The 25,290-nt window shown below is 35.4% G+C and overlaps 1 protein-coding gene across 4 annotated transcripts in view; it reads right to left on the bottom strand.

Moving 5' to 3' along the window:
- CFAP47 (cilia and flagella associated protein 47) overlaps positions 1–25,290 on the bottom strand; it is a 360,791-nt gene that overhangs the window by 44,016 nt on the left and 291,485 nt on the right. For all 4 annotated transcript variants that reach the window (XM_068916942.1, XM_068916957.1, XM_068916948.1 and 1 more), the window contains 3 exons: positions 6,113–6,272; positions 5,321–5,415; positions 1,361–1,522 (listed from right to left, as the gene is read on the bottom strand). In XM_068916942.1, the coding sequence (XP_068773043.1) occupies positions 1,361–1,522; positions 5,321–5,415; positions 6,113–6,272 (417 nt within the window). The remainder of the gene's footprint in view (positions 1–1,360; positions 1,523–5,320; positions 5,416–6,112; positions 6,273–25,290) is intronic.

The raw sequence follows: 25,290 nt of genomic DNA, 5'->3' as shown, positions 1-25,290 counted from the left end.
TTACTTTGTACTCTGAGAATATAAAACAGCAATATGCCTGAATATGTTTCCTTTGACACTGCAGTATAGGCAAATATATAGATTAACTAATCAGCAAGTATATTCTATGCAGGCTCTTGCTGACAATTCAACCTCAGATCCTGTTCTGTTTTTAAAAATACTAAAAAAAAAATTCCATTAAAAGAGCTTGGACAACAATCGCAGATACGAGACTATGCTCGTCAGTGCAGGTGGGGAGAGGGAGGATGTATAAGAATTAGTCCTACGGGAAGGATGTAACGCACCTTGACTTAGGGTTTACAGATTGGCAGTATGAACTACAGCACAGTTATTTAGCCCAGGAGTTTCTGGAACATGGTATTCCTGTAAAGCAGCTATCGAGCCAGATTCTGAAACTGACTCAGGTGGCAGAAAGAAGACACAAAAGCCCAGTTTATGCGACTCTCGGACTGAATGCCTAAGCAACGGACTGCAATCAGAGCAACTTCCGTAGACTTTTATCTCACCACCTTACACCTCACATTATACCCTTGAGGAAGTCGGAACACTGACGAAATATTCCTTCCTGTCATTTAAAGCTACGTTAAATACACAGTAGGATGCCTCATGTCATGCATCATAATTTTTAAAATTGTATTTTTTTTTAATCAGGTAGGATGAATTTGCACCCACAGTCAAATGTGGGTTAAGTTTTGAGGGCATAATCATTTGTGAAGATAAAAATGTAACATTGTATACTTTGTTGTAGTAACTATGCCTGTTAACTAACATCTATTAACAGATGTAACAGGCGTTCAGCAGTAACAAGCACTCTTTTCTTACCATTTACATCTCTCAAGAAGAGGTATAATATGAAAAGCTGATGTATCTCTAAAGAAATTGATTTTCACTGTGTCCTCAGCTGATTAACACTAAATGGAAGCTATCTTTCTATAAAGCTTTATTGCTTTTTTCGAATAAGGCTTCCTTCAATCCATTTTGCTGCAGATATTGGCCTGCTAGTGGGAATGCATCTTACAAATAGGGACAACCTGCAGATAAATATTTCCTTGCAATGCTTACACAGACATATTTTTGCTAACTTCAAACTTTGTACAGGCTAGTCTCTTTTAAACAAGAAATGGTATGTGTGCCAACCTCACAGCCAAGACAGTCACAAAAAAAAAAGGGGGGGGGGGGGAGGGTTAAGTAATGTCCCATATGTGCAACATGGTAGAAATATGGCCTGAGAGAAGGATTTTTCTAGCAGCATTTTTCTAAACCTCATCCATTGTCAAGGCTGAGCTACATTTGATAAAGTACTTGTACCATATTTGCAACGTTACTGAAACAGTATGGCATCCAAGCTATTTGCTCTTACCATCAGTGACTTGAACTTCATCTTGGATGTTGCCCGGCTTATTTGTATCAACCACTGAAGAACTTCTTGCAGCAGGCATAGCAGTTGCTCCAGGAACTACACCGGCCAGCAGCACTTCCACTCTTTTTTCTACTCTATGCCTGGCTCGACAGCGTACCACAGCTACAGAAAAGCAAGAATCCATTCTTCATAAAATGTTGCCAGCATCTTAATTTTAACAACACAGCTAACCATAAAACTGAAATGGTCTTGAAGAAGGATGGAATTCTTTAGGTGAAGTAGCAGAAAATTTGTAAGCAAGCAAAAGTCTTGTCCTACTGTTGGTTCCCAATACCACTTGCAAATTTCTCTTTTTTTTTGTAATCATGAAATATATATATATCTTTATTTTAGTTTATTTACAAATAAATATTATGGTATAGTTTTAAATGTATCAGTGAGAAAGGAAGACTGAAAGAATAACAAAGAAATTAAAGAACTTAAAAGTTAAATGAAAGAAATGAAAGTTAAAATTGAGGAAAAATACTAAGTTACTCTTTGATTTATTAATATAAGAATAATTTTGTTCAAAATTCAGATCTTATAGAACCATGTTAGAATAAAAAGCATTCTGACCTCAGTTTCTCTTTGAAGCATAACAGAGCTTTTTTCAATTCAGTTAGTGATTTTAATTTGCTTTTTCTAAAACATGTCCTCTATCATTAAAGAGTAGCTGGGTTCTTTGCCTATACACTAGATTGTAGACAGCCTACTTTAGTAGTTATTGTTTATGGTTCTTTCAATAGTTGTCGGCAAGGAAAGAAGAGAAGAATATATTCAGGAACTGAAAGGAAAATACATTTTCCCAAACAAAAGACTTAGAATTTCCAGTAGCATTGAAATCAACTTGAAAAAGAAGAGCTGATTACATTCTTCTCAGTTTCAAAGTCTAAGTATTATTTTCATCAAAATTATGCCTTTGAAACCACAAAATTATTTGTTCTATTATTAAAAAGCCAGATATTTTTCCTTTCCACAAGGTAGTAAGTAATGATTCATAATTACAAACATTTAAGTAATGAGGCACAAGTTCAAATCTTTTAATTTGAATTTTTATCTAAAACAGCCAACAGAATTATTAATTCTTTACAAATTAACTCTGAACTTAGTATTAAGATTTAATGATAAATAGTCCAGATTCATCTCTTAGTTAGTAATTATGTTCAGTGTTTAGAAAAAGATCAGTAAAACACTCACTTCTATACTATATTTATTTAGCTTCAACTTTTGGTTCTAAAACTTTTTTCACTATGATTATTTCTGAAAGTAGACTGCATATCATGATCAAGTCACTCCATTACTTTCTCTTACAAAAATAGACCTTTTTAATTTGTCTTTTCCTGTTTGATAGGTTTTAAGTAATTCCTATAGCTCTTTTCTAAACATTCACATGAAAAGAGCTACAATAATAACTAAAAATTCATCTTTTTTCCCAGATGCATGACTTTACATTTAAGAGTAAAATGTACATTACCTGTATCACCCCAGCTTACTAAGTATTTCACACACGCTGTGTCTGCATCACTTTCTATTCCACAGCTCAGCCTACTAACAGAAGTCATCCTAGATTTTTTTCTAAATGATCGAGTAATATTTATGCATAAAAATCAGAACTCTGTTGGATTTGACTGGACAAGTCCCTGTGCAACCTGATCTAATTAGATCTGCTTTGAGCAGGGAGTTGAATTAGATGACTTCCAGTGGTCCCTTCCAACCAAAATTATTGTATGACTCCACAAGAAAAAAAATATTCTGGATGATTCTCCATTTGTAATTACTTCTATAAGCCAGCCAAGTTTTAATCTATTTAACATGAACTACATGGGTTGTGACTGCTGATCACTTTAATTGGCCTCATGAGATACTAAGCCAAACGACTTCCAGAGGTTTAAGTATATTAAGATGCAAATAAGAACGACACCAAAGATGAACTGCCTAATATACTAGCAAAATAGCTTTGGTTTTTGACACAACAGCTTGTAGCCTCCAGGCAATTTCAATAAATGAAAATAAAAACATTAAAAGAAATGACGATACAATTTTGATCATTATTAAAAGCAACGATTTAAAAACAAAATAGATTTCTTACTCTGGACTCCAGTCTTACAACTGGGATTTTTTAAAAGTCCATCTATAACTGAGAACCATGGAAAAATAATCAAGGCAGGAATGGAATCTGTTTCATAAATACTCTCACAGGTAGGTATATTAGTTTTTCAGCACATTTTTCAATAAGAGACCTAGTACTTAGAAAAAAAATCAAACAACATATAATATGGATATGATGGTGATGGCCCCTAAGAGATAATATGCATTCAAAAGGAATGCAATACTCCTTGTATGTAAATACACATTTACTGAACATAAACCAGGGGATAGTGGAATTAGTCATAAATATCCTACAGTTTAATTTTTTACTTTAAAGAAGCATTTTGGAATTTCAAATTACTTCAGATGGGATATTACTTAAGTTTCTGATCATATACAGCAGTAATGTCACTTAAGCAACTTACGAATGCTATCAGTTCAAATTCATACCCCCTCTACCTAATGAAAACAACAGCCTGATGAAAGAGAGATTTATCTCAAAGTCTGCTGATGCTGAATTACATTACAATTTTAAAATAAGAACATAAACATTCCTGTCAATATAGATAGTTTTAATGCTAATGAGATTTGTTAAAATTGCCATTTTGGGAAACAGTAGCTCCCATGATAATATTCTGGTTCACTCCTTTACTGTATTAAAGTGGAAATTAAGGAGATGAAAGGTCTAATTAATATCACATCATTGGCATTTATCTGCAAATAAACGGTCCTTAAGCAAACTAAATTAATGACAGTAAAAATACCTTTTTCTAGAGCTCAGTTTTCCAGAAGTCAGTCTTGTACTTTAACCTATTTAGTGTAGGAGGGTATTACATTCACTCATCAGAAGACAAGCTGGTATAAAATTGTCCATCAGCTACGCCTCAATCTGTAGTTTGAAGCTTTTAATTTTAAAAAGCTGTTCATAATCTCTATGAAACCCAATTCTGAGATTATATTATGCCTTTAAAAATATAGCTGCATCAAGGCTATAAACATTCACTATCTCCAAATTAAGCAACAACAAAAATCCTATCAGTGTTAGCCATCATTTAGCGCAACTTCTTAGGAACAAATGGAAAAGTTAATGTTATTCACACTCTTCTACATTATGCTTTTAGTTAGAGAAATTCACGGCTGAGTGAATTCACGGCACAGTGGACATCTACTCCAATATATGTACCAGGTAAACACTGTGGAAAAGTGTTCTGGGCACTTAAATAGAAATCCTGACTTGCAACAGTCTTCCATTTGATTTACCTTCAAATTTTACTTTACTTTACTTTCTGTAACGGAGCATTAACTGGGACACAGAAGTGCAAAGGCTTTGAGATTTCCAACTGCTCCTGACTCCTTTTATCCACAATGAGAACAAAATAATAGATCTAGATTTGTTTTGTAGATTGGAAAATGGAATTTTAACCCAAACAGCCCGATAAAATATAAGCAGCAACTTTCTTTCAAATACAAGAGAAGTCTTGCGCTAGTCTGACTTGGTGAATGCACCTTACATACTACCAGCTAGGGATTCAGGCTTGTAGAATACAGAAAGTTCCTGACAAAGCGACCTGGGAAAATAGTATAAGTCATCCATCCAGCTTAGTGCTTCACCTCTTAATTTCTGGATATCCTGTGAGTTGGTACTAAAAAGTTGAAGTCATCCATCTCATCACTTTTCCTTACCCTTTCTTCCTTTAAAATCTAATAAGTGATTTTATCTTTTTTTAAGACTGCAGCAAAGTAGTACTGCAAATTCTTATGAACAAGCAGGTGACAATGTAAATAACTATTTAATTTTCTTAAATTTACTGTTCATGTTTTCTCAATAATTACCCGGAACTAATTTCTGTTGTGGTGCTTCAGGTATTCCATGAACTGGGTAGATCCAACGTATTCCCCGAATTCCTCCATTCTCTGCCACAGTAACACTGTTTAGAAAATAAGTGAAAGTATCATTATGATTGACAGACTGCTGAGAAATTCCTGCCAAAGTAATGTAGTAATCTAGTTGCTGGTAGGGTGAGCTTCCATTTTATTGTATTCTTTAATGTGAAAGACATCTAAGAAAAATATGAAATAAAATCCAACAAAATTAGAAAGGCAGTAATTTACATCCACTCATTTTCGAGTCTTCAGTATTATTCTGTTAGGATATGAGAACATTTGGTCTGATCTGCTCACTCTTAGGTCATGTCCAAGATGAAAACAAGTTCATTTATATGCAGATGATGTTAGAGCAAAAGTTGAATCAGAATCAAGTCAAATATATATTTGTAATGGATTACATAAACACATCCACAAGAGTAACAGTAAATAATTATTAGCCTAAATATACTGATAAATTAGAGGCATCTAAGTGCTTTTCACTTGCTCAGTATCCGTAACTGCATTGGCAGCTAATGTTTTCATTTTGTTTACTCAAAAACAGAAAAGGCAGGTATGGAAATAGATAGAATTCTCCACCTTAAATCTGCTTTCTTTGCAGGGTACATTAAAAACTCATATATTTGTCCTCAACATCAGACATGTGATTCCACTTGAGAGCTACAAATATCTGAAGGGGGAAATGACAACAGGTTTGAGTATCCTCAACTGCTGTTTTATTTTCCTATGATGATGAATTACCTCTTTAAGTCTTTATTTAATTCAGCAGAATCCTCATCAGGCCAGTTTTCACCATTCTCCCTTGTTGCATGAATTACCACCACAGCTTCACACATTTTCATTGTAACTGGCATGAATAACACTGGGATGCCCAGTTTTCCTTTAGGAGCTAATGGGATTCCTATAAGATAGAACAGATTGTCATGGTATTTTGGAGGTTCTGAAAATTGATTTAAATCATATTATTCATATATTTCCTTTTTTATTTTTGGTAAAGTATTTAACATTTTATCACAGAGTAGTGTTCTTCCTGTGATAATAAACTGCATTCTAACCTGGTCTATAGTCAATCCTCATTTTACTATAGCATGCAGCCTGTCTTCCCGTAATGAGGTATTTCTTGATTCAAAGTCCTGAAGACAGGAGTTTAATGAAGTGTTCTTTGGTATTAAAAAAAGTAGCAAAGCAAAAAAAACCAAAAACCCTTTTAGAACTATATTTATTGAGAGAACCTTGAAATGAGACCCAAAGAGAGTTTGAAGGCTCAAAACCAAACGAGGAAGATTAAGTGAACTTCCCACCTTTAATGTTCAGAGATCATGTGCATTATGCGTAAATCAATCCCATGATTTTCTGGGGACCAAGCTACAATTTTCAAACATTGGTCGGTTACAACATAAGAAAGTAATGCTGCACAAAAAAGACCTATCCAAAAACATCCTTCAAGTAAAAGCTACTTGAAATATATTTGAAAGAACCTGTATTACTATTCCAGCCAAGTCTGTTCTGTACCATTTCCCATCTGGTAGACTTCACTGTTAAAAATTCTCCCCTTCTCTCTCCCTCTCTGTATGTATCCCCTGTCTTGTCTATAACTAAGGTGGCCTGATATATTACATTACAAGGGCCTTTTTCCAATGGCTTGCCAGATTGCCGAATGTCAGAACACCTATCTCAGGATATGGCCCAGACATTTCAGAAATAAAGTTATGGAAAAATTACAGAAACTAGAACAAGCAGATCCTATGGTCTTTTTACTACTAAACTCCCTGCTTTGAAATAGATTCTTGAAATTTGGTGGAATGGATACTTTCAGATGAAGGTGCAGCTCTAATTCTATCTGCAAAAAAGGTCTTGGTTATGAGTATCTACTTGATTACATGTTCTACATTACATTCTACACTTTTATTATAATATTTCTTGCTTGCTGCAATGCATACACAGTAATACAGGTCTATGTGTATCATTCTCTCAGAATGACTGAATCTGCTTAAGTTAGTACAGATGGGACTAGCACTCTCCTATGATTGCTTCTCCTTTCAACCACAGCCTGCTGTGCACTCAAAATGTCAGCAGGGAAGCTTTTTTCTGTACTCCAAGCGCTAACCTTCCTACAGCCTAGGTGGCTTGAGGGTTCCCACCTTAATACTGAGAACCGTGGCAAAGCGGGCGATAAGAAAATTGTAATGCAGTCTTGGGAAGGAAAAAACATAAAAAAAGAGATGAATGTATACAAGTTTGGAAATGAAGGTGGACATGCAGGGAGACAGACTGAAAGGATGATAGACAGGAATGGTCAGAAGCAAATGAGGTCAAGTAAGCCACAGCAGGGTGAGAGAGAAGGGTTTGAAAGACTGCTCTCCAAAACACAGAATCAAAGTTAGGTCTCCTCACTTGCACCAGTCCTCTGCTGGCATTTAATTACAAAGCCTACTAGCAAAATGGGTGTGCATAACACCAAGAACAAAATGACCTACATGAGGAGCTGCTGAGACTCCCCTTTTGAGGGGAGGAGGTGAGAAGCATAAAGCACCAGTGATGACCAAGACAGAGAAGAAAGAAGACAAGCCCACTTCAGTTTCAGCTTCTCTCATCAGGGAGCTCTCAAGCCTGACCACTTTGACCTCCATGACTAAGAAACATCAAGGACCATTAGTGCTAATTATACCACATCAGCTTCATGGTATTGTATACTCATAGCTAATTTAGGATATGATTAATAAGGACTAACAGTCTTATTACAACGCAGTGATAATGATTAACAACGTGTAAGAACTAATCATAAGCGTGAAGTGTGTTGTTAGTGACTGAATTCAGTAAGGTTTTGTTTTAAAGTTTAAAACCGGCCTCATTTATCAGTCCCCTGAACATTTGCATTTCAGCAATCTTTAATTCCCTAACAGTATATTTAAACATATACATATAACTGCATACACACTCTGTGTGTGTGTGTAGTTAAATAAATAGCTACATATCTCAGTTGCATACACACCTGTATCTATTCAGTTGCAGTACCAGATAGGTCTGCATTTGTCGTTTCCAGTCATTCCATTCCTAGTAATTTTCTCTCTTTTCTTCCTTCAAGCTCATGGCTGGCCGCCCCTCAAGTTGCTAAAGGGTTGTGCAAGACAGAGGAAGTGCCAGCTCCCAGCTCCCTTCCTCAAAAGTGCGAAAGCAGTTGTAGCTTGCTACAAAGAACCTCACATTCTTTAAAAGTCACTATCCCTGCCTTTCCCTATCTGTGTAGAAAAACACCTTCTCAGCTCTTTCAGAAATATTACACCTACTAACTCAGCAGACAATAATATGTATGTTGGCAATTTGAGTACCACTCAGCATGACTGATCAAGTTGCACCCATTCTCCTGTGGACCTCATGCTAGGGATATTAACACTGTATTCTCTCTCCATGACCTCTGCAGTGATGCCTATACACTGCAAATGACAAATTGCTGCTACATCAGCAACTTACTAATTACAGAATATCCAAACAGCTGTTCAAGCTAGTTTTTTATCTCTATTATTTTGCCACAATAATATAACTCTGGACGATCTGCAACTTAAAAAATCTTTCGGAAGTTATAAATTAGAATACTTTTACAACTATTTTAACATATGAAAAACAGAACAATTTGTTCACTAACACTTTGTTACAGAACCTATGCATTGCATATACTGTCTGAACAGTTGCTTAATTTTGCCTGTTACAAAACATACTAGTTTCTTAAAAGTAAATTTTACTAAAGAACCCATATGATAGCATTCTGCATCATTCGGGAAGAAAATTGGTCATTACACATCACGGAAAGACAAATTTTATAATATCACTGCAGTGTTCACACTTTTACCTAAAAACTCTTCTTATTAGAAGCTATTCATAATGACAGTAATTTTTATATTACTGGACTTGCTTACAGCTGTCAACTGACCAACTAATCATTAACTGCTAGTAAAAGATTTGTTTCCTCATGATTTGCCTAGTTAATAAGACAGATGAAATAGGCCTAATTGCAAAAACCTTACACTGCTTCACGCTTCTCCTTTCTCAATCCCCTTTAGAGAACGAGGGCCAGCAACTGCATAATAAACAAGTGATCCCTTATGTTCATGTAAGTATTTATACTGCAAGAAGTATCCACAAACTCTTCACAAGAAATTCATAGCAACGCACTTTTCAGAATAAAGTAGCATCACACTCAAACATAAGCTTTGGGCCAGATTTTGGTAATACCCTATTTCTATTTGATGCTACAGGCCATTAGGAAAGTGTGATAATTATCAGCATAAGCTCAGCTGACCATTTAAAAGACTGGAACCATCTGACCCAAACCAAGAGCTGCAATTAGAGTCAACTGCCTTACAGAGAAGCACACAGAGATCCCTCTGCCCCTCATTTCTCTACTAGGTAACTTGTTTTTTAAGCCTTGCCTCTAGGCTTTCCAAAGGGCAGGGGAGAATACTGATTCTGTAGCAGATTCCTTGGGCAATGCACCCTTTGAAACTTGAGACTAGAACTCAGAACTGAATTAGATAATGAAATAAAAATGAGTGTATTTCAAATTCTCTGCTTCAGTTCCACTGGACACTGCACTGTGGACCAGCTCTATGTAATTTCTTAATCAGCCCTAGAGAGTACAGCACTGAGAGAGCTAAACTTAACTGAAATAATGAAGCTGTGGGTCACTATAACCAGGATTTTATTTGGAAGAAATATAGATGGGGAAAAACATGCTTGTTGCTTCTAGAGTAGCCCAGGAAAATGCTTAGAAGCAAGGGTCCCAGGCAGTCTGACACTCTGATCAAATTGTGATGACAATGAGCAACATGTCCTGCAATATCTTTGAAAAGAATCAGCCTCCTCTCATTTAACCTTACCTCTGTCTAAGCCATGTATCCTTCATATTGCTGAGGTATTTTGATGACAGGTTTCCTTTGTGTGGAAAGGATGTCTCCTTGCATTGCTGTTAGGTCTGAAGCATCTCAGAGTGCCTCCCATTGATTCTACCCAGAAGAACAGCACTCAGTTCAGATTCCACTAATTGAAAGAGACGAGGCAGAGCTCACCATGCCTCACAGAGGCTGACAGGGAACCATTTAGAGTGATTTTTTGTTGTTGTTGATAGTTTCCCCATTAAAATTATCAGTGTAGAATAATGTCAGTTAAAACTACAGATGGTTCTGCTAAAATTAGCACTGGCCATAAATGCCAACTCAATATATTCAGCTCTGTTTTTCTACCATTATCCTCAGAATCTGGAAAGGGCAAGCTCCAGAATATTCATACAGTAGCTTCTGCTGCAAAAGGCTTGCTAATTCTTTATGAAGGAACTCATCCAGTAAAGGAGGATTGATATCAGGCAGTAGAGAGTGAGATATTGCCAGCAATCCAGTAAGCAACTGAAATGCATAACGAAAATCACGTCTAGGTATTCTTCATTTATTTTCACCTGCTAGAAGAGACAAGCCTGACTCACACATGAAGACAAAGATTTTTTCATAGTGACTCTTCCAAGGTGACTGTTTCAGTGCTAAACTCCAAGAGTTGAATAAAGTATGCATAGTACTTCTGCCCCAGTTCTTATTAAGGGAGGGTTCGTTCTTGTTCGCATCTGTTTTGTTTTGTTTTTAGTGCTTCCAGTGAGGTTGCTTCAAGTTTTAATTCCCTTTTCCTCTTTCAGTAAAACATTATCACAATCCCTTGATATGGGTTCTAGTCAAGAAACTGAGAGAATGCAGCAATGTATCTTAGTTTTCCTATATCAGTACTACAATTTTGTCAGTCTAAATGGGTAAATAGGAATAAATTGTCTAGATCATCAGGCATTTTGACAGATTATTATGATTTGTTCTGTTTCCGCTTTTAAGAATATATTCGAGAACCTCCTTGTTTGCTTAGCAAGATGCAGACAATTATCTCAGTATATCACAGGTGATACATATTTATGCAAGAACTATCCTAAGACAAACAACTTTGGTATCTCAAAAGAAGATATGAAACAAATTTATCATCTCAAGTTAAACATTTGTGGGGGGTGGAGGTTATGTTATTATATCTTGAGCCATAAATCACTAAAAGTCTGAACAGTTTTTTCTATACCTGAAGTTAACTGGAAAGACAATTGGTCACGCAGTCTCCCATGTCCTCTCAATATATGAAAAGCAAAATCCCTAAAGGAAGTATAATTTGATACAATTTATGCCTTCCCATGACACGTACATTATGTCAAAACTCCTATTTGGCATCCGGCCTGGGACAAAAATATAGACTATAAGGCAATCTAAGTTAGTTCAACCCATATATAATAAAGTAAGTAGAAGAGCTAATACTAGTAGGATGTAAAATGATAAAGGCTAAATTTTTTACATCCTTCTTTTTAATGCGTACACCATCATTTTTCTTCTCTCACTACAGTGTACTTAGGTAGGTGGGATGCCAGAGAGATTCCTTTCATATACAATGACTGTATATCTAGAATGATAGGTTCTTTTACCACAAGTTAGTATTATCTTTTCCCCGCATCTGAAAGCTTCTTTAGTTGAAAAAGCCATGAATAAGCAAATGAGATTATAATAAGTAATTTCACAAGTGATTGGTTAAAACTTAAGCAGTTGCTTTAAGAAATGAATGGCACAAGAAAAAAATGGATGTTTGAGTCTTTAACTGAAAGGCTTTGCCTCATCACTATCAGAAGCACGCAATAGAATATATTAGATACAGAGAGTTTATAAGCTTTGTTTGCTATTTTATGAATCTTGCATTTATATAATTTTGTATACTTCTAGCAGACTTTCTGGTTTATTTCATTAACAGATTTAATTTAGAAGGATTTATTTCTGGTACTAAATAATGGATACAAGTTAAACATTTGTTATTTAGATTAAAATAAATGGATTGAGAACAGAGCTCAGTAATTAAATATGTTGTTTTCTTTAATGCAATTTATTTGGTTTTTAAATGAAGCCTGTCTAAAAGGCCAAGCATAAACTTTCCTTTTCATTTATAAAATTATCCTTCTCTAACTAATAGCCTAGAGTGCAGTTCATGCCAGAATCAAAAACATTATTTTGACAGGAAAACCTAGTACATTTATTTATCATTAGAAGTGCAATAACAACTAATTTTACAAGGGTTTAAAAACACTGAGGAAAAAAATGTTTCTAACTACAGTAATTCATTTCTTTGGTGATAACCAAAACAAGAAAAACTGCACTTAAGATCTTCAACTCTGAGAAACCTTTAAAAAAGATGGATAACAGAGATAATGAAGATCTCACTCTCTTACTGAGGGTACATGGACAAACATTTTCAAAATGCCCAGTATAAAATGACTGCTTAATATATTTCTGAACAAAGTTCCCATCACTAACATATCACATCTGAGTATCTGCTTTGATGTAAGACTGTTTTGCGGTAGTTTGTGACTGAGCAATAAACCTCTACAATGGAACATGGCTCAGAGGAGATGGGCAAGGGTGATGGGCTCATGAAGCTCAGGGAAGACTAGTGTGTGACTGACCACAGCTGTTGCAAAGAAAGCTGAAGCAACAGGCTTGAGCTGGTTTCAACCCACGTATTCCTTTCCAGTGACTGAGGACGCCCAGCGTTGTGACGGTGAGTATATTATGGAGACCAGTAATGGGAGTCACATTTGGACTGTAATGCGACTATTGTATATTACAATTGCTATCTTCTGATAAATGTAACTTACCCTTGCATTGTGATTTCAGTATATTGCTATATCACTCTGCTAACTCAAAATCCCGTGCAACATCAAGTAGCTTCAAATAAGTAAACCTGATATTAAAAATTACACCCTCCATGCGTGGAATATCTAAATGAACTTGGTCAGAGCATATTAGACTCTGACATAGTACAAAAAATACCTAATCTCCTACACTGTGGTTTACCACAGAACATATCTCTAACCTCCTAAACCTTGGTACCTGCAACTTTAGGCAGGTGTTACAGAGCTGCCAAACAAAAAAAAAATTGCCTGACATACACATAGGTGCCAGGTTTGAGGATATTTTCATCTCTGCTGCTATCTATCTTTTGCATCTACCTTGGCAGCAAGAGATTTCCCTCCACAGGTGCTGTGAGGATGGACTTTGGGTTCCCTTTACAGAAATGCAATCAGTAAGTACATTAGAAAAACGACATCTGAATGGTAGAAGATGAGAACAGTCAAAAAAAGAAAGATCAAGCAGCAGTACAGAACAATATGCAAGACAGGTCAGAACAGGAAGATAGAACATAAAGACAGGGAACATCAACCAATAGGAAATGAAAAAAAAAAATTCAAAAGCCTGAGGGGCCACACTTTTGAAAAATAATCAGGAGTAAGTCTAATAAAGGTTTTCTAACTATACTGTGGTCAAAAATTTTTCTAAGACTTCATGGCGGACTGGCAGTTTTTCCTGTTTTTTCCTACACTTAAACACTTTTTTCTTCAAGAACCTAATGATAGACAGTAGATCTATTCCATCTTCCTTTAACTATCCAATCCATTTAAAAATTGCTTATTATCCGTATTGCCCTAAAGACAATTCTATGTTTATAAAATTTTGTGAGCAGGTATCCAAAATCCGAATGTCTGCAACACATTAATGTCCTAGATCCAAATTCACAGAGAGCAGAAGGCACACTCCAAAGTCAAAGGAAAAATGCAAAAGCCTTGTATATTACCACTGTAAAAGCTGCATCAATACACCTTCTCTCTGAATGATTCCATTTATGGCACCTCACAAATAGGCAAGTAAAAAGAAAATTAGTTAATGCAGGAAAACTGACTATCTTATTTCTGCTCATATTTAAATGTATTTCTCATACTCTCAAAGAGAGGAGTTGATAAATACAGGCAAACAAGAAGGGCCAGGAACAGAGTGTGGATGGAGAGAGATTGTGGGGGTGAAGAGAGGAATAGATAGTCATATATTTTAGAAACAGGATCTTACACGCTCTACTCAATTGTGCTAATGGGAAAAGTACAGCCCATTCAGCCTCTCTCATGCTCCACTGCAGTGAATTCACTGTATTCTGCATATGGCAAAAGCCAGTCTACCAGCACTTAATATCCTGCCTGAAATCTCAATAAAACCAGAAAATAACCACACAATTATTTTGAAAGTGCAAGAGCCACTCTGGAAATGTCACAGTCTTTATAAACAAATGTAATTTTTTTTTGGTGCCCAACTACAAAAACTAAAAAAAAACACCCCAAACTTCATCCTTTCTCTCTCAGAGAAAGTTCACTTTACCCTTAGATAAAGCACTAGCAAGTAAATTAGACCATAACAGCACCCCCCTTTACTTAATCTTTTTCTAGATCCAAACACACACCAAAATATCTTGAGTCCATAGCTGAAAGAAAACTGTAATTGCTTCTGTTCAGGAGTAATTGAATTTTTGACATATGTCAAATATCTGATTTTTTTTTTGGCAGATATATTTTTACTTTCATTTTAAACTTTTTTTGAATATACTTATCTCTTCGTCCAATCTCTGAAAGCACAGTGAAGCTCTGAAGCTATGGCAGATTTTAATCAAAATCGAAATCCGTAATGAAAGCAGCGCTCTTACCTCCTTCTGCTTCTTACATTCAACCAAAAATTGTACAGTTTGTAACAAGCTGTCAGAAGACATATCACACCTTATTTAGCAGACTGTAACTGAAAATAGATACAAGTCTCCGATTTACTCCATATGTGAATGGGATACAGTGATTACTCAGCGCTTTTGCCTGTTCCAAAGCTGTTTCTTTGACATATTTTATAATCTTTTGAGGCAGCCAAAAGAGGTAAAAGTTTAGCTATTATTCTCCTCTGTCAATCACATACGTGCATTTCCTGAGTAATATGCTTCCATAATGTTAATATTTATACCCTTCACCATTCTAGGTTCCCAGGTTTCTCTAGTAAGGCGTAACCGAGCCCTACATTGCATCCTTGTTTTCTTAGCACTCAAGAAGATAGTCAAAATTGGTAGGAGGAACCCCTCTTGAAAATTAACTTTTGCCCATTAATTTGACTTATCCCATAAAACAATAGTTCTGTCAATGAGACACACTTCTTGCCATTACTAGGCAAGGCCCCTTAACAGGGCAGGATCTCAGGATTCGACTGAGATTTGTCTTGGTATAAATTGGTTTTAGCTTGTTTTAGTTACAATAGCAAACAGTAAGGTTTGGTTTAGGATATCTGAAGTTAATAGGGATAAAAAGTAGATATCTGTGTAGACTGAATTATCCATGATCCTAGAATAAAATATTGTTTGCAAGAGTGTAAACACAGGACGGTTCCAGAGCTCCCAAACAGTAAATACAAATCACAACAGTCACTACACGAATGCAACCTACATTATAAAAAACAAAACCTGAAATGGAGAGAGGGAAGATGGCACTAAATAGTGGGAATTACTATTAAGATGTTCTGGAAGGGATCAAGGACCCAGACAGCATGAGGATGATTATGAATGCTGTACTGACAAAAGAGGCAGGCTTTGGATAGCAGAACGGAAATGGGAAGTGCAGTCTTTTTGAAAAGAGTAGCTGTTGAAGATCCTGTACATATGTGGGACTCTAGAAATGGAAATCATATGTAATCCACAACTGAGTTAAGAGACAAGATGACTACTGACTTCAACATTTTCATACGAAACACAAAACAAACATCTACAATTTGGTTTTTCCTCACTTTTGCACAAATTGCTTACTTTTTCTTCTTAATAATAACTAACAAGTTATTTTTATTTTGATTTAAGAAGGAAGAAAAGAGAGGTTGCCATTGCTGATTCCTTTTTAAAGCTTGGATTACAATAGCAGTGGAAAAAACTACCTAATAACATTTTTCTGGAATAGAAAAGAGACATTTTAGGTCAGCTATTATAACGTCCACTGAGGATTGTTTGCAGTGAGCTAACTGGGAATGAAAATTTCAGTGGAGGTGACTTCATCAGTTAGGATTACCCATTTTAATCTGTCAAAATGAGAAGCAGCCAGCCTTCAAACCTAGAGCATGTTTTCCGCATTGAGGATAGTTTGTGAAACAGCTCAAGGCATAAGTGACTCGTAATCAGAAGCTGAACAAACGTGGAGAAAAAGCTTTTCCCAGCAGCTGTTTGTCCTAGGTGTCAGCTAAAGAAAAGGTGGAGGAAGAAATCCTTAGTCGTAAAGATGACAGAGAACAGATCGTCACAAACTCTCATTGGTATCCACTTAAAGAAAAAATTGAAAGGTTTATTTTCTGATATATGGCAGCTAAAAAGTGGAAATGTTAGAAAAGGTGATGAAGAAGAGTTCTAAAAAATTAGTTACTCTGTAGCAAATTGTTCTTTTTTTCATTTTTTCACTGCTAAATATTACAAGTCAATGTGAGCATCTAACCTGACCGAAATATACAGGATTTCTTAGAATTCATTCTGAAAAAACAAGGTTCAGTTTCAATAACTGTTCTTGAACAAGAGAATATAATTAGAAAAAAAGGTGCCCTCATGATTTAGATGTTTCCAATGACGATAAATCCTCCACATTTCCTTGAGAATTGTTCTCAGGGTTGATTAAACTCACTGTTAAAGATATATTTTTTTGCACTTGGCTGCTGAACAGCATTGACCCAGTTTCAGTCCCTACATTTTTCTGCTAAAGTGCTCTTCATTATCAGCATTCTCATTTTTAGTGAGGTAGCACAAACAAATCACCACTTAATTTCCTCTTTGATCAGTTAAATAATTGGGATTAATGAATCTCTCACTCTATATCTTGGATTATTTAAACATGTTTATATTCATTCAAAAATGGCAAAACTTTGAAATTTTTAAGTTACCATTTTCAGAATTTCCATTTTAGTATTGTTCATTCTTTTACTACTTCAGAAAGAAAAAAATGCTGAAATTGGAGGAAGAATTTGTGCACCTTCAGTAGTATAGATATATATGGATTGTTCAAGCTTTATTTTCTTTACATATAACATTGCAGTCTGCTGCCCCTAATGAATCACCTTTTTTTATTTTTAAAAAAGTTTTGTGATCATTAGTCTTTATACCAAAGGAAGAAGTCTAACAATGAAATTAGATTTGGAGATATTCCCTTAGAGAAAGTTATAGGTGATAAGCAAAATTAAAGAGATAGGTACAATCATTCTTCAAGGAAAACAAAATTCAGACACTTCAGTCTATTGACAGTATTCCTTTAAATTTTAAGAAGGTGGTTGCTTCCCATTTAATACTACTATTATAGTATTTCTTTTAAAGAATAGAAAGGCAGGAAGAAGTATGTGAGATGGAGTCCTAAGCAGGCTATTTCTGTGTTTCATTTTAGAATCCAGATGTTACCTCACCCTGAATTCTGCTACTTACCTATCAAGAAAACAAAATCAGATGATCATTCTGCTTCATATAACGAGGAATCTCTAATGTAAGAAAGCACAGAATGAAATTTAGGGACATGAATCTTTTCACATACCTTACAGGTGTAAATGAAACACATTGTACACAGATACACATGGTGTATATGTATTTTTCTACCATCTGCACGTATATAATGACAATCGACAAATGTTTAATCTAGACTTCAGTGAATCCTCGCTTCAATGTCTATGCAATTTCCCAAAATCCTAGTATTACCTTTCGGGTATACTCAGTAACAGGGAGAATATGTGCCTGAAGCTCTTAGATATATATCTTTAAAAAATGTTTATACGAAAGTATACTTTCAGTGGAACATGTTAATTCCTAAGGAGACTACCATTCCTCCATCTTCATACAGGAAGAATAATTTACTTGATTTCTTAACAAGTCGCTCTTTCAAACAGCTGATAGTAATTCTTCAGCTGAATCCCACAATTGAAGAGCAGATATAAGTTCTTATTTCAAAAGAATGATGACAGAATGGAGCAGAAGATGAAAGCTGAACCAGTGAAATGATATGATCATAATCTGGTAATACCTAAAGGCCCTTCACAAGTTCTCTGAGACTAAGATCACTTTTATTCTAAGATTTGTAAAGAGATTCAGGCATCCTATTTTCTAGCACGAAGTGTATTTTTCTTAAAAAGGCAGGAAAAAATCATGCTCGTTAACTGGAAATGGATTAGCAAGCAGAAGTTGCATAGCATATTCTTGAGAACTTCAGTTATTTAAAAATAAATTTTAGAGAGCTATGACATAGTTACAATAGAAAGGTGTATTTTTTCAAAAGTGACATCTTCTTTACGGCCAACAATATCATCTCAAAGTAGCAATAAGGATATACTTACAGAAATTACAGTTGATAATTAGTTTAAATTAAGATAAATTATCTGCTTGGTTAAGAATCAGAATGTGGAGTTCTGAGCAAGAAGATCCACCTTAGAAATGAGAAGTTTTTTTTTTGATTGGTAATAGTTGTATGTTCTGCTTCAACAGTAGGCTAGGAATATCAGAACAATATCAGAATAATTTTAGATTACAAATATTCAATATTTTTAAAATTACATAGTTATTTTTTTCTAGTTACTAAACATTCCTTGAGCCAGCTTGAGAATGCCCTGATTAGGGGGAACTGGGATTTCTTATGGCAAGTCTGACTGCTTACTTTAGAAAAAGCTCAGAAAGAGCTAAAGCATTGGAAACACTCTAAATTATAAACTGCAGCTTTTGAGTGCTGGAAATTGTTCTAGCAAGATGTTGTCTGTCTGCATATTGGTTAATCAAATGATATGCAATATTTGAGAGAGAGAGAGAGAGAGAGTGCAATTCATCTAGAAAAGACTTCCATGAAAAATCAAACAGCTATTCAAAAAAATTATCACTATTTGTTTTATACTTTTCAGTAAACTTTGCAGAAGCAATGATTTTAGACAAATATAAGTATATAGTTATCATATTTATCCTCAGGAAATAATACTGCATATAAGAACTTTGGGTGTTATTTTAATTTCTTTTAATAAGATATAGGACTAGCAAACCAAATTACTGTCCCATTTTGAGTATCAGCACATACTTAAGTAAGGCCAGCCCTCCTTTAAATCTTTAAGTGCAGAACATGTGCTTAATCAGTGCATACAGCGTACTGATTTTAAAATAATTGTTGTGTGTGCTAAATTAGCAAATCATTTTCTCAAAGCAGGATTTTTCCCTCAGCCTGACACTTAGGTAACCTCCAATTCTAATGCTCCTGCCTGTTTAGATAGTTGTTTCTTCTAGAAAATGACACTCAGTCTCCTCCACCACAACGTTTTGGGGTTTTCCAGTTTCCAGATATATGACATGTTATTTTATCAATACATATTATTCCTGGTAAACTTTCCCCAGCACAAGGTGATAGAGGGCCTAATATACCTCAAAGAAACAATTTGTGCTTACAAGATCCCTCTTTTGTCAAGAAAGTGTGAAATCTCAAAGGATGCTCAAGGTTCTTTTAACATGTCCTCAAGTTTTAGAAGAGCAAATTCAGATTTAAGTATGGCAAAAGTATCTCAATTTAATGTGTTAAAGTGATTCTCCTGCTATCAACAATGATTAAAGTGAATAAGATAAAGATAAAGATAAGTGAATAAGATAAAGATAAATAAGACAAAATATTCAATTTAGTCTTTCGAATTCTATTAATACTATATAGTGAGGTAAAAAATAATTCAGGCCCCATATTTAGGAGGGATAACTCATCTGATTGGGTATCTTGCCTGTATCTCATTTAATCCTTCCCTCATTTATGCTCCACTAACTTCAAAGAAAGTAAGTCACATAAACAGGCTAGAAAGAACCTTTGCAAAATGAGATTTTTTTAAAAGGCTTTTCAAAATTTACCAGAATGGAACTACAGTAAAAAATTCAATATTAAAATAATACATACTGAAAACCTGCATCATAATATAATCTATTAGCATGAGGCCAACTCTGCAAGTAATTAAGAACTCACTCCTAAAATATTGCAGAGCTAAAATAGTCCCAGACTACTGTGAAGTATTTCTGTTGAGGAAAAAAATGACATGAAGTCTTGCTGCAGAGAAAGCTTAATATGCAACTGCTTATGAAAACATGGAAGAAATACATCAAGGTTATATAAGTAAATTAAGAATGTTCAATTCAAAACACTACCTTGCGTAGTTATGATTTGCTATAATATTATTTCTGTGTTAAATCTCTTGATTAGCCTACTTAAAGGCCTCTGTAGCAAGCAAATATAAACAAAATGTTCCTAATGAGCATTGCAACATCTGAACAAGGCAACACAGGCTAACACTGTATATCAGGAGGGAATTGATCATGAGTAGATAGACTCCAAAAAGTTTGAAAAGCCTCTATTTCTCTAATTAATAACAGGTAGAGCTACCAATAGGTAGGAAACTACTTAAGAGTTGGGAGGATTAGGTAAACCCAAGGATCCAAGAAACAAAAACAATGCAAAAATACATCCTTGACTTGGAAAAGGAGCAAATCAATAGGAAGGAAAGACTAACAGGATACAGTGATCATTTTACAGTTGAAAAGATGTAAAGCAAGCTGAAAAGATAAGGATCAACCAAAATTTCCTCAACAGCTACTGGCATCGCGCTGTTATATTGTCTATTGTGGTCTTGCACTTCAGAGAGTGAAAAAACTGAAGTGCGTGTTTGTACATGCATCAAAGCTAATGTGTTCTTCATAAAGGTCTGAATAACCTTTCTTGTAAACAATCAACTTCTTATTTTCCTACTTAATAGAAAAGAGAAAACTTTATACAACAACTAGGAAAAAGGATCTATAATGGTCCCTAATAGGTTTGCACACATTTCAGCTGGTGGTTTCTGCTCTTTGCATGTAGCAGAGGTAACATAAATGGGAGCAAAGCTGCAGGATTGGTTTACATCATTGGTATTCATTGTGAAAAAGGCAGTGCTATCTGTAATTAACAGAGATCAATTTTTATGGGCTATTACCCTCTGGTTTATCTTAAAATCTATAATGCAGGAGAAAAAGATTTAATGTATAACAGATTTTCAGTACTTGTAAAGCAATCAGATAAAGGTTCAACACCAAAAGTTATTGCAATACTACGATTTTCACTTCAATTTACAAAACAAGTATATTTAGCATTAAGATTCTTATAACACAAACACACAAACAATGCAGTCTCAAAACATGATTTGCATTTAATAAGTACAGTTCATCTATTACAAGAAGCTCTCATATGTTACTGAGACTTTGAATTTGTTAGACCTCTGAACATGAATCTCAATAACACTTTAATGAAGAAGCTTATAGTACCTGTTTACAGATAAAAGAAACTGAGTCACATCAAGGAAGTTTCAAGGACTTATTGACAATTGCACAGAATAGTTTGCATTCTGAGTCTCCATTTAGACCCACTGCAGGAAAATTGCTTTCCAAATGCTTCACCAAAGAATCATGAAAAGAGAGGATCTGTTTACATTTCAAACCTCTACACTTGATTTTGAAACAGTCACTATAAAGCTTTAGTACACTATGCACCTTCTCAGGACCCTCAACAACATGTGAGAGTGGAATGGACTTAAATATCAGTTTACTTTCATTAGCTACTTAATTTTTTAAAGGTTATAATTATTTCTAAAAACATAGGTTTTATCTAAAATACTGTATTAATAGTAATATTAGAGGTGTTAGATACTTGGGCATAGACCATTGCAGGCTAAATTTAATCTCTTAAAAAGAAACTAGTGTTTAGGAGGGTCCCAGAAAGTCAAAAATACTTCTAGCTTTGCTGCCATGAGGCCTTAAATGTATTGTCATCTCAACAGATACTACTACTGTGCAAAGAAATACAATTCCCCCTCACTCAGCAGAAGATGATACTATATAAAGTGACTATGAATATAGTAAAGCATCTTACACACGTTGTTAGCAAACTCTGATGTCCAATGAACAATTTTCTGTTGCATGATTCAATGGTTGTGAGATACTACTCTTTTATTACTAAAGATCATGATTCAAATGCTTCTCATCTAATTGTAACATAAATCTGTGTTCCATATTTCCCAAAGAAAATCCAAATGATATTCTATACTTAATGTCAAAATTCTCTCTGCTGGCTTATGTACTATGATTTATAAGCAGGATAAGCATTACATTAGAATAGAGGTAAAGATTTAGTTACATTTGAAGCACGTCTTCCTGTCTGAAGCACTGCAAACATTGCAATAGCGCCCTCAATCTTTTTTTCGCCCATTTTTTTTTTTCAGACTGGTAGCAATGACACAAATATTCAAAGAAATAAATATCACTTAAACCTAAATATTCTTGTAAGATTCAACATAATCATTACTAATGTTAGTGAATGAAGGTATTAAACTGATCTTCATGTAAACGTGGAAGATTTCAACATAAATATCATGAAAGCTCAAAACATGATCATGTATGCATCATAAAAGGTAGAAGGGAAAAAGAAATGAAGTTTTACTGAGACTTACATGGAGAAGAAAGAGGTACCAGTGATAAGCAGTCTTTTTACAAATACACTGGCAGGTGCAATCCCAGGGGCTTTATCAAATCAAAATAGTGCTTGCCTAATCATTCAGGCTTTGTGACAGAAAAGTAAATCACGGAACCTAATTCCCTCTTGTAACTGAAAGATATCAAATTTTAATGAGAATGTGAATAATTTATTACCTCCCCCATAAAAAAATATTTTGAATACTTTGTTAATCTTAGTAATAGTATGACAAAATATCAAGGGAAGAGAATTAAAACAGCAGAGTACTACAGATACTATGTTCATTTTAATTAAATGATTCCTCTCCTGCAGTGAACAATTTAAATGACTCCATTTGCCAAAAACTGAAGCTATAGTATTATTGATCCAGGTTAGTTTTAATACTATCTTGTCAGCAAGGAGAAATACTTAACTTTCGAGGTAAACATATAGATATTGGCACACTAAAGCATTCATCAAAATAACTAAACACACAAATAATCCCATCTCAATTCACACCACAGCAATTAGAATATATGCAATATATTACATTTCCTGTAATTTTGCTGCACTTGAAACACATGCTTACATTTAAGTTCTCTGCTATTTAGGCATTGTCTTATATGCCTGAAATTAAACATACTTGAATATATTACTGAATCAAGAATTTCATCTACCAGTCAGAACTGAACAAACCAAATGCACCTTTCCCTGTCATGAATCAGGAGACATGTCTGTCTCCTGGATGTGACTGTAAGCAGCTGTTTTTTTCAATTAATCACATAACCTACCACAGAACTAATCATGTTATTTAAGTGTGGCTGAAATAAAACTGGTGTCTTTCATATTTACAAATCTATCTTTCCCTCTGTAAAAATCTGCCTTTAATAAATTACAATTTTGCCAAGGTAGATACTTAAGCTAAGTTTACTGTGCCAACGTCAGTCTCAAATTATTTTCTGACCGACAGTAAAAATTTTTAAATTGTTTCTGTGAATGAGGCTAATACATTTGCCCACACTTAGACATTAAGATTTTTCATTTGAAAAGCTGTGGTACATAGATACAATTTAGCAAACATGTCTCTGTCAGCAATGTCCATCTGGCCAAAGGAGGAAAGGGAATTTTTGGATGGAGCAGATATACTCTGCGGATTGTACAATACTTATTATAGGAGGTTTAAGGGAGGGAAAAGAGGGGGATCACACTGGATCACAGTGGAGCAAGCATGGGAAAACAGAGGTAAATGAGAAAAGGCGCTGATCACGGGTAAACAGGTGTTAGTTAGGAAACTTGTCTGACTGAGCCTCAAGCGTGATCACTGCAGTGCATCCTATGCTCTTTTAAAATACTATTTCTAACTATCTTCAGTGTGCGTGTGCTCCTATTCTTAGCCTCTGTGTATGTGAACCACTAGCCAAGAGCCAACAGGTAGGATAAGGTCTGGGTGCCCAGCTACAGGAGAGAATGAGTTTAAGACCAGTTACTGGAGAGATCAGCGTTTCGCATCGGTGGGTGAGCGTCAACTACTAGCTAACATCAAGTCAGACTATACAGCACATAGGAGGAGACCAGCGTCTGGAAAAACCAAAGGTCAGGGCCAGTGTCTGGGTATAGGGACTATAGTCTGAGCGTGGATATAGGACAGACTTAAACCTGTGTTAGTATTCAAGAGACCAGTGAACATGTGTGTGCTTATGAGATGAGTGCACAAACATGTATGCATGTTCTGCTAGAGAACTTCAAGCTGGCTTAGCCAGAGAGTAAGAGCAGACCAGCACCCAGAAAGACCCAAGGTCTGAGCCAGTAAGTGGACGAGGGGTCTAGGATCTGGGCATTACTCTCCGATGTACTGAAAATCCATGCTGATATTCAAAGGCTCTGTGAGTGTGTTTGTGCATCAAGAGTGAGAGTATGTGTAGGTACCTCCAGTACGTTTCAATCCTGATCAGCCAAACAGGAGAAACAGCATCAGCCTGTCCATGCTGTTCATGTTTACACGAGTGCTGCTTGTTTTTACAGTGGTGCTGATAAGGGCACTGCTCTCTCTGTTGATTTGTGTGGTTGGCTGTGTTTGCACTGTGTGCACGTGTGTGCCTGCCAGTCTTTCTGTCTATCTGTGCACCTACTGGAAGTAAGCACTCAGCCTGGCTGCTGGACAGATGAGAGAAGTTCCTGGGTCAAATTCAGCTCCAGCAGAAGGAGAAAGACAACTCCCCATAGTGTCAAAGTCCGTTGGATTTGGGTATTCCTAATGGTCTGATGATCACACTGTGTTTTAAGCATTATAAATCTTTCACTATATCATACACCCTCTCAGATAACAATTTTGGGTCTACCCAAAATATATACTGCTAAACTAAAGTCCAGTCAACTGCCTCAAACAAGAAGCAGAAAATAAACGTCTCCATGGCCATCACAATCCAACAGCTTTCCTAATCAATTCATACAACTAGTCCTGAGGACTTACTAACTAAACGAAAAAAAAGCCTCTCTCCTTTCTATTGCTCGCTGA

The sequence above is a fragment of the Struthio camelus genome, chromosome 1, assembly GCF_040807025.1.
Source record: "Struthio camelus isolate bStrCam1 chromosome 1, bStrCam1.hap1, whole genome shotgun sequence".
NCBI classification, from domain to species: domain Eukaryota; kingdom Metazoa; phylum Chordata; class Aves; order Struthioniformes; family Struthionidae; genus Struthio; species Struthio camelus.
This window is presented reverse-complemented; position numbering and strand designations above follow the sequence as displayed.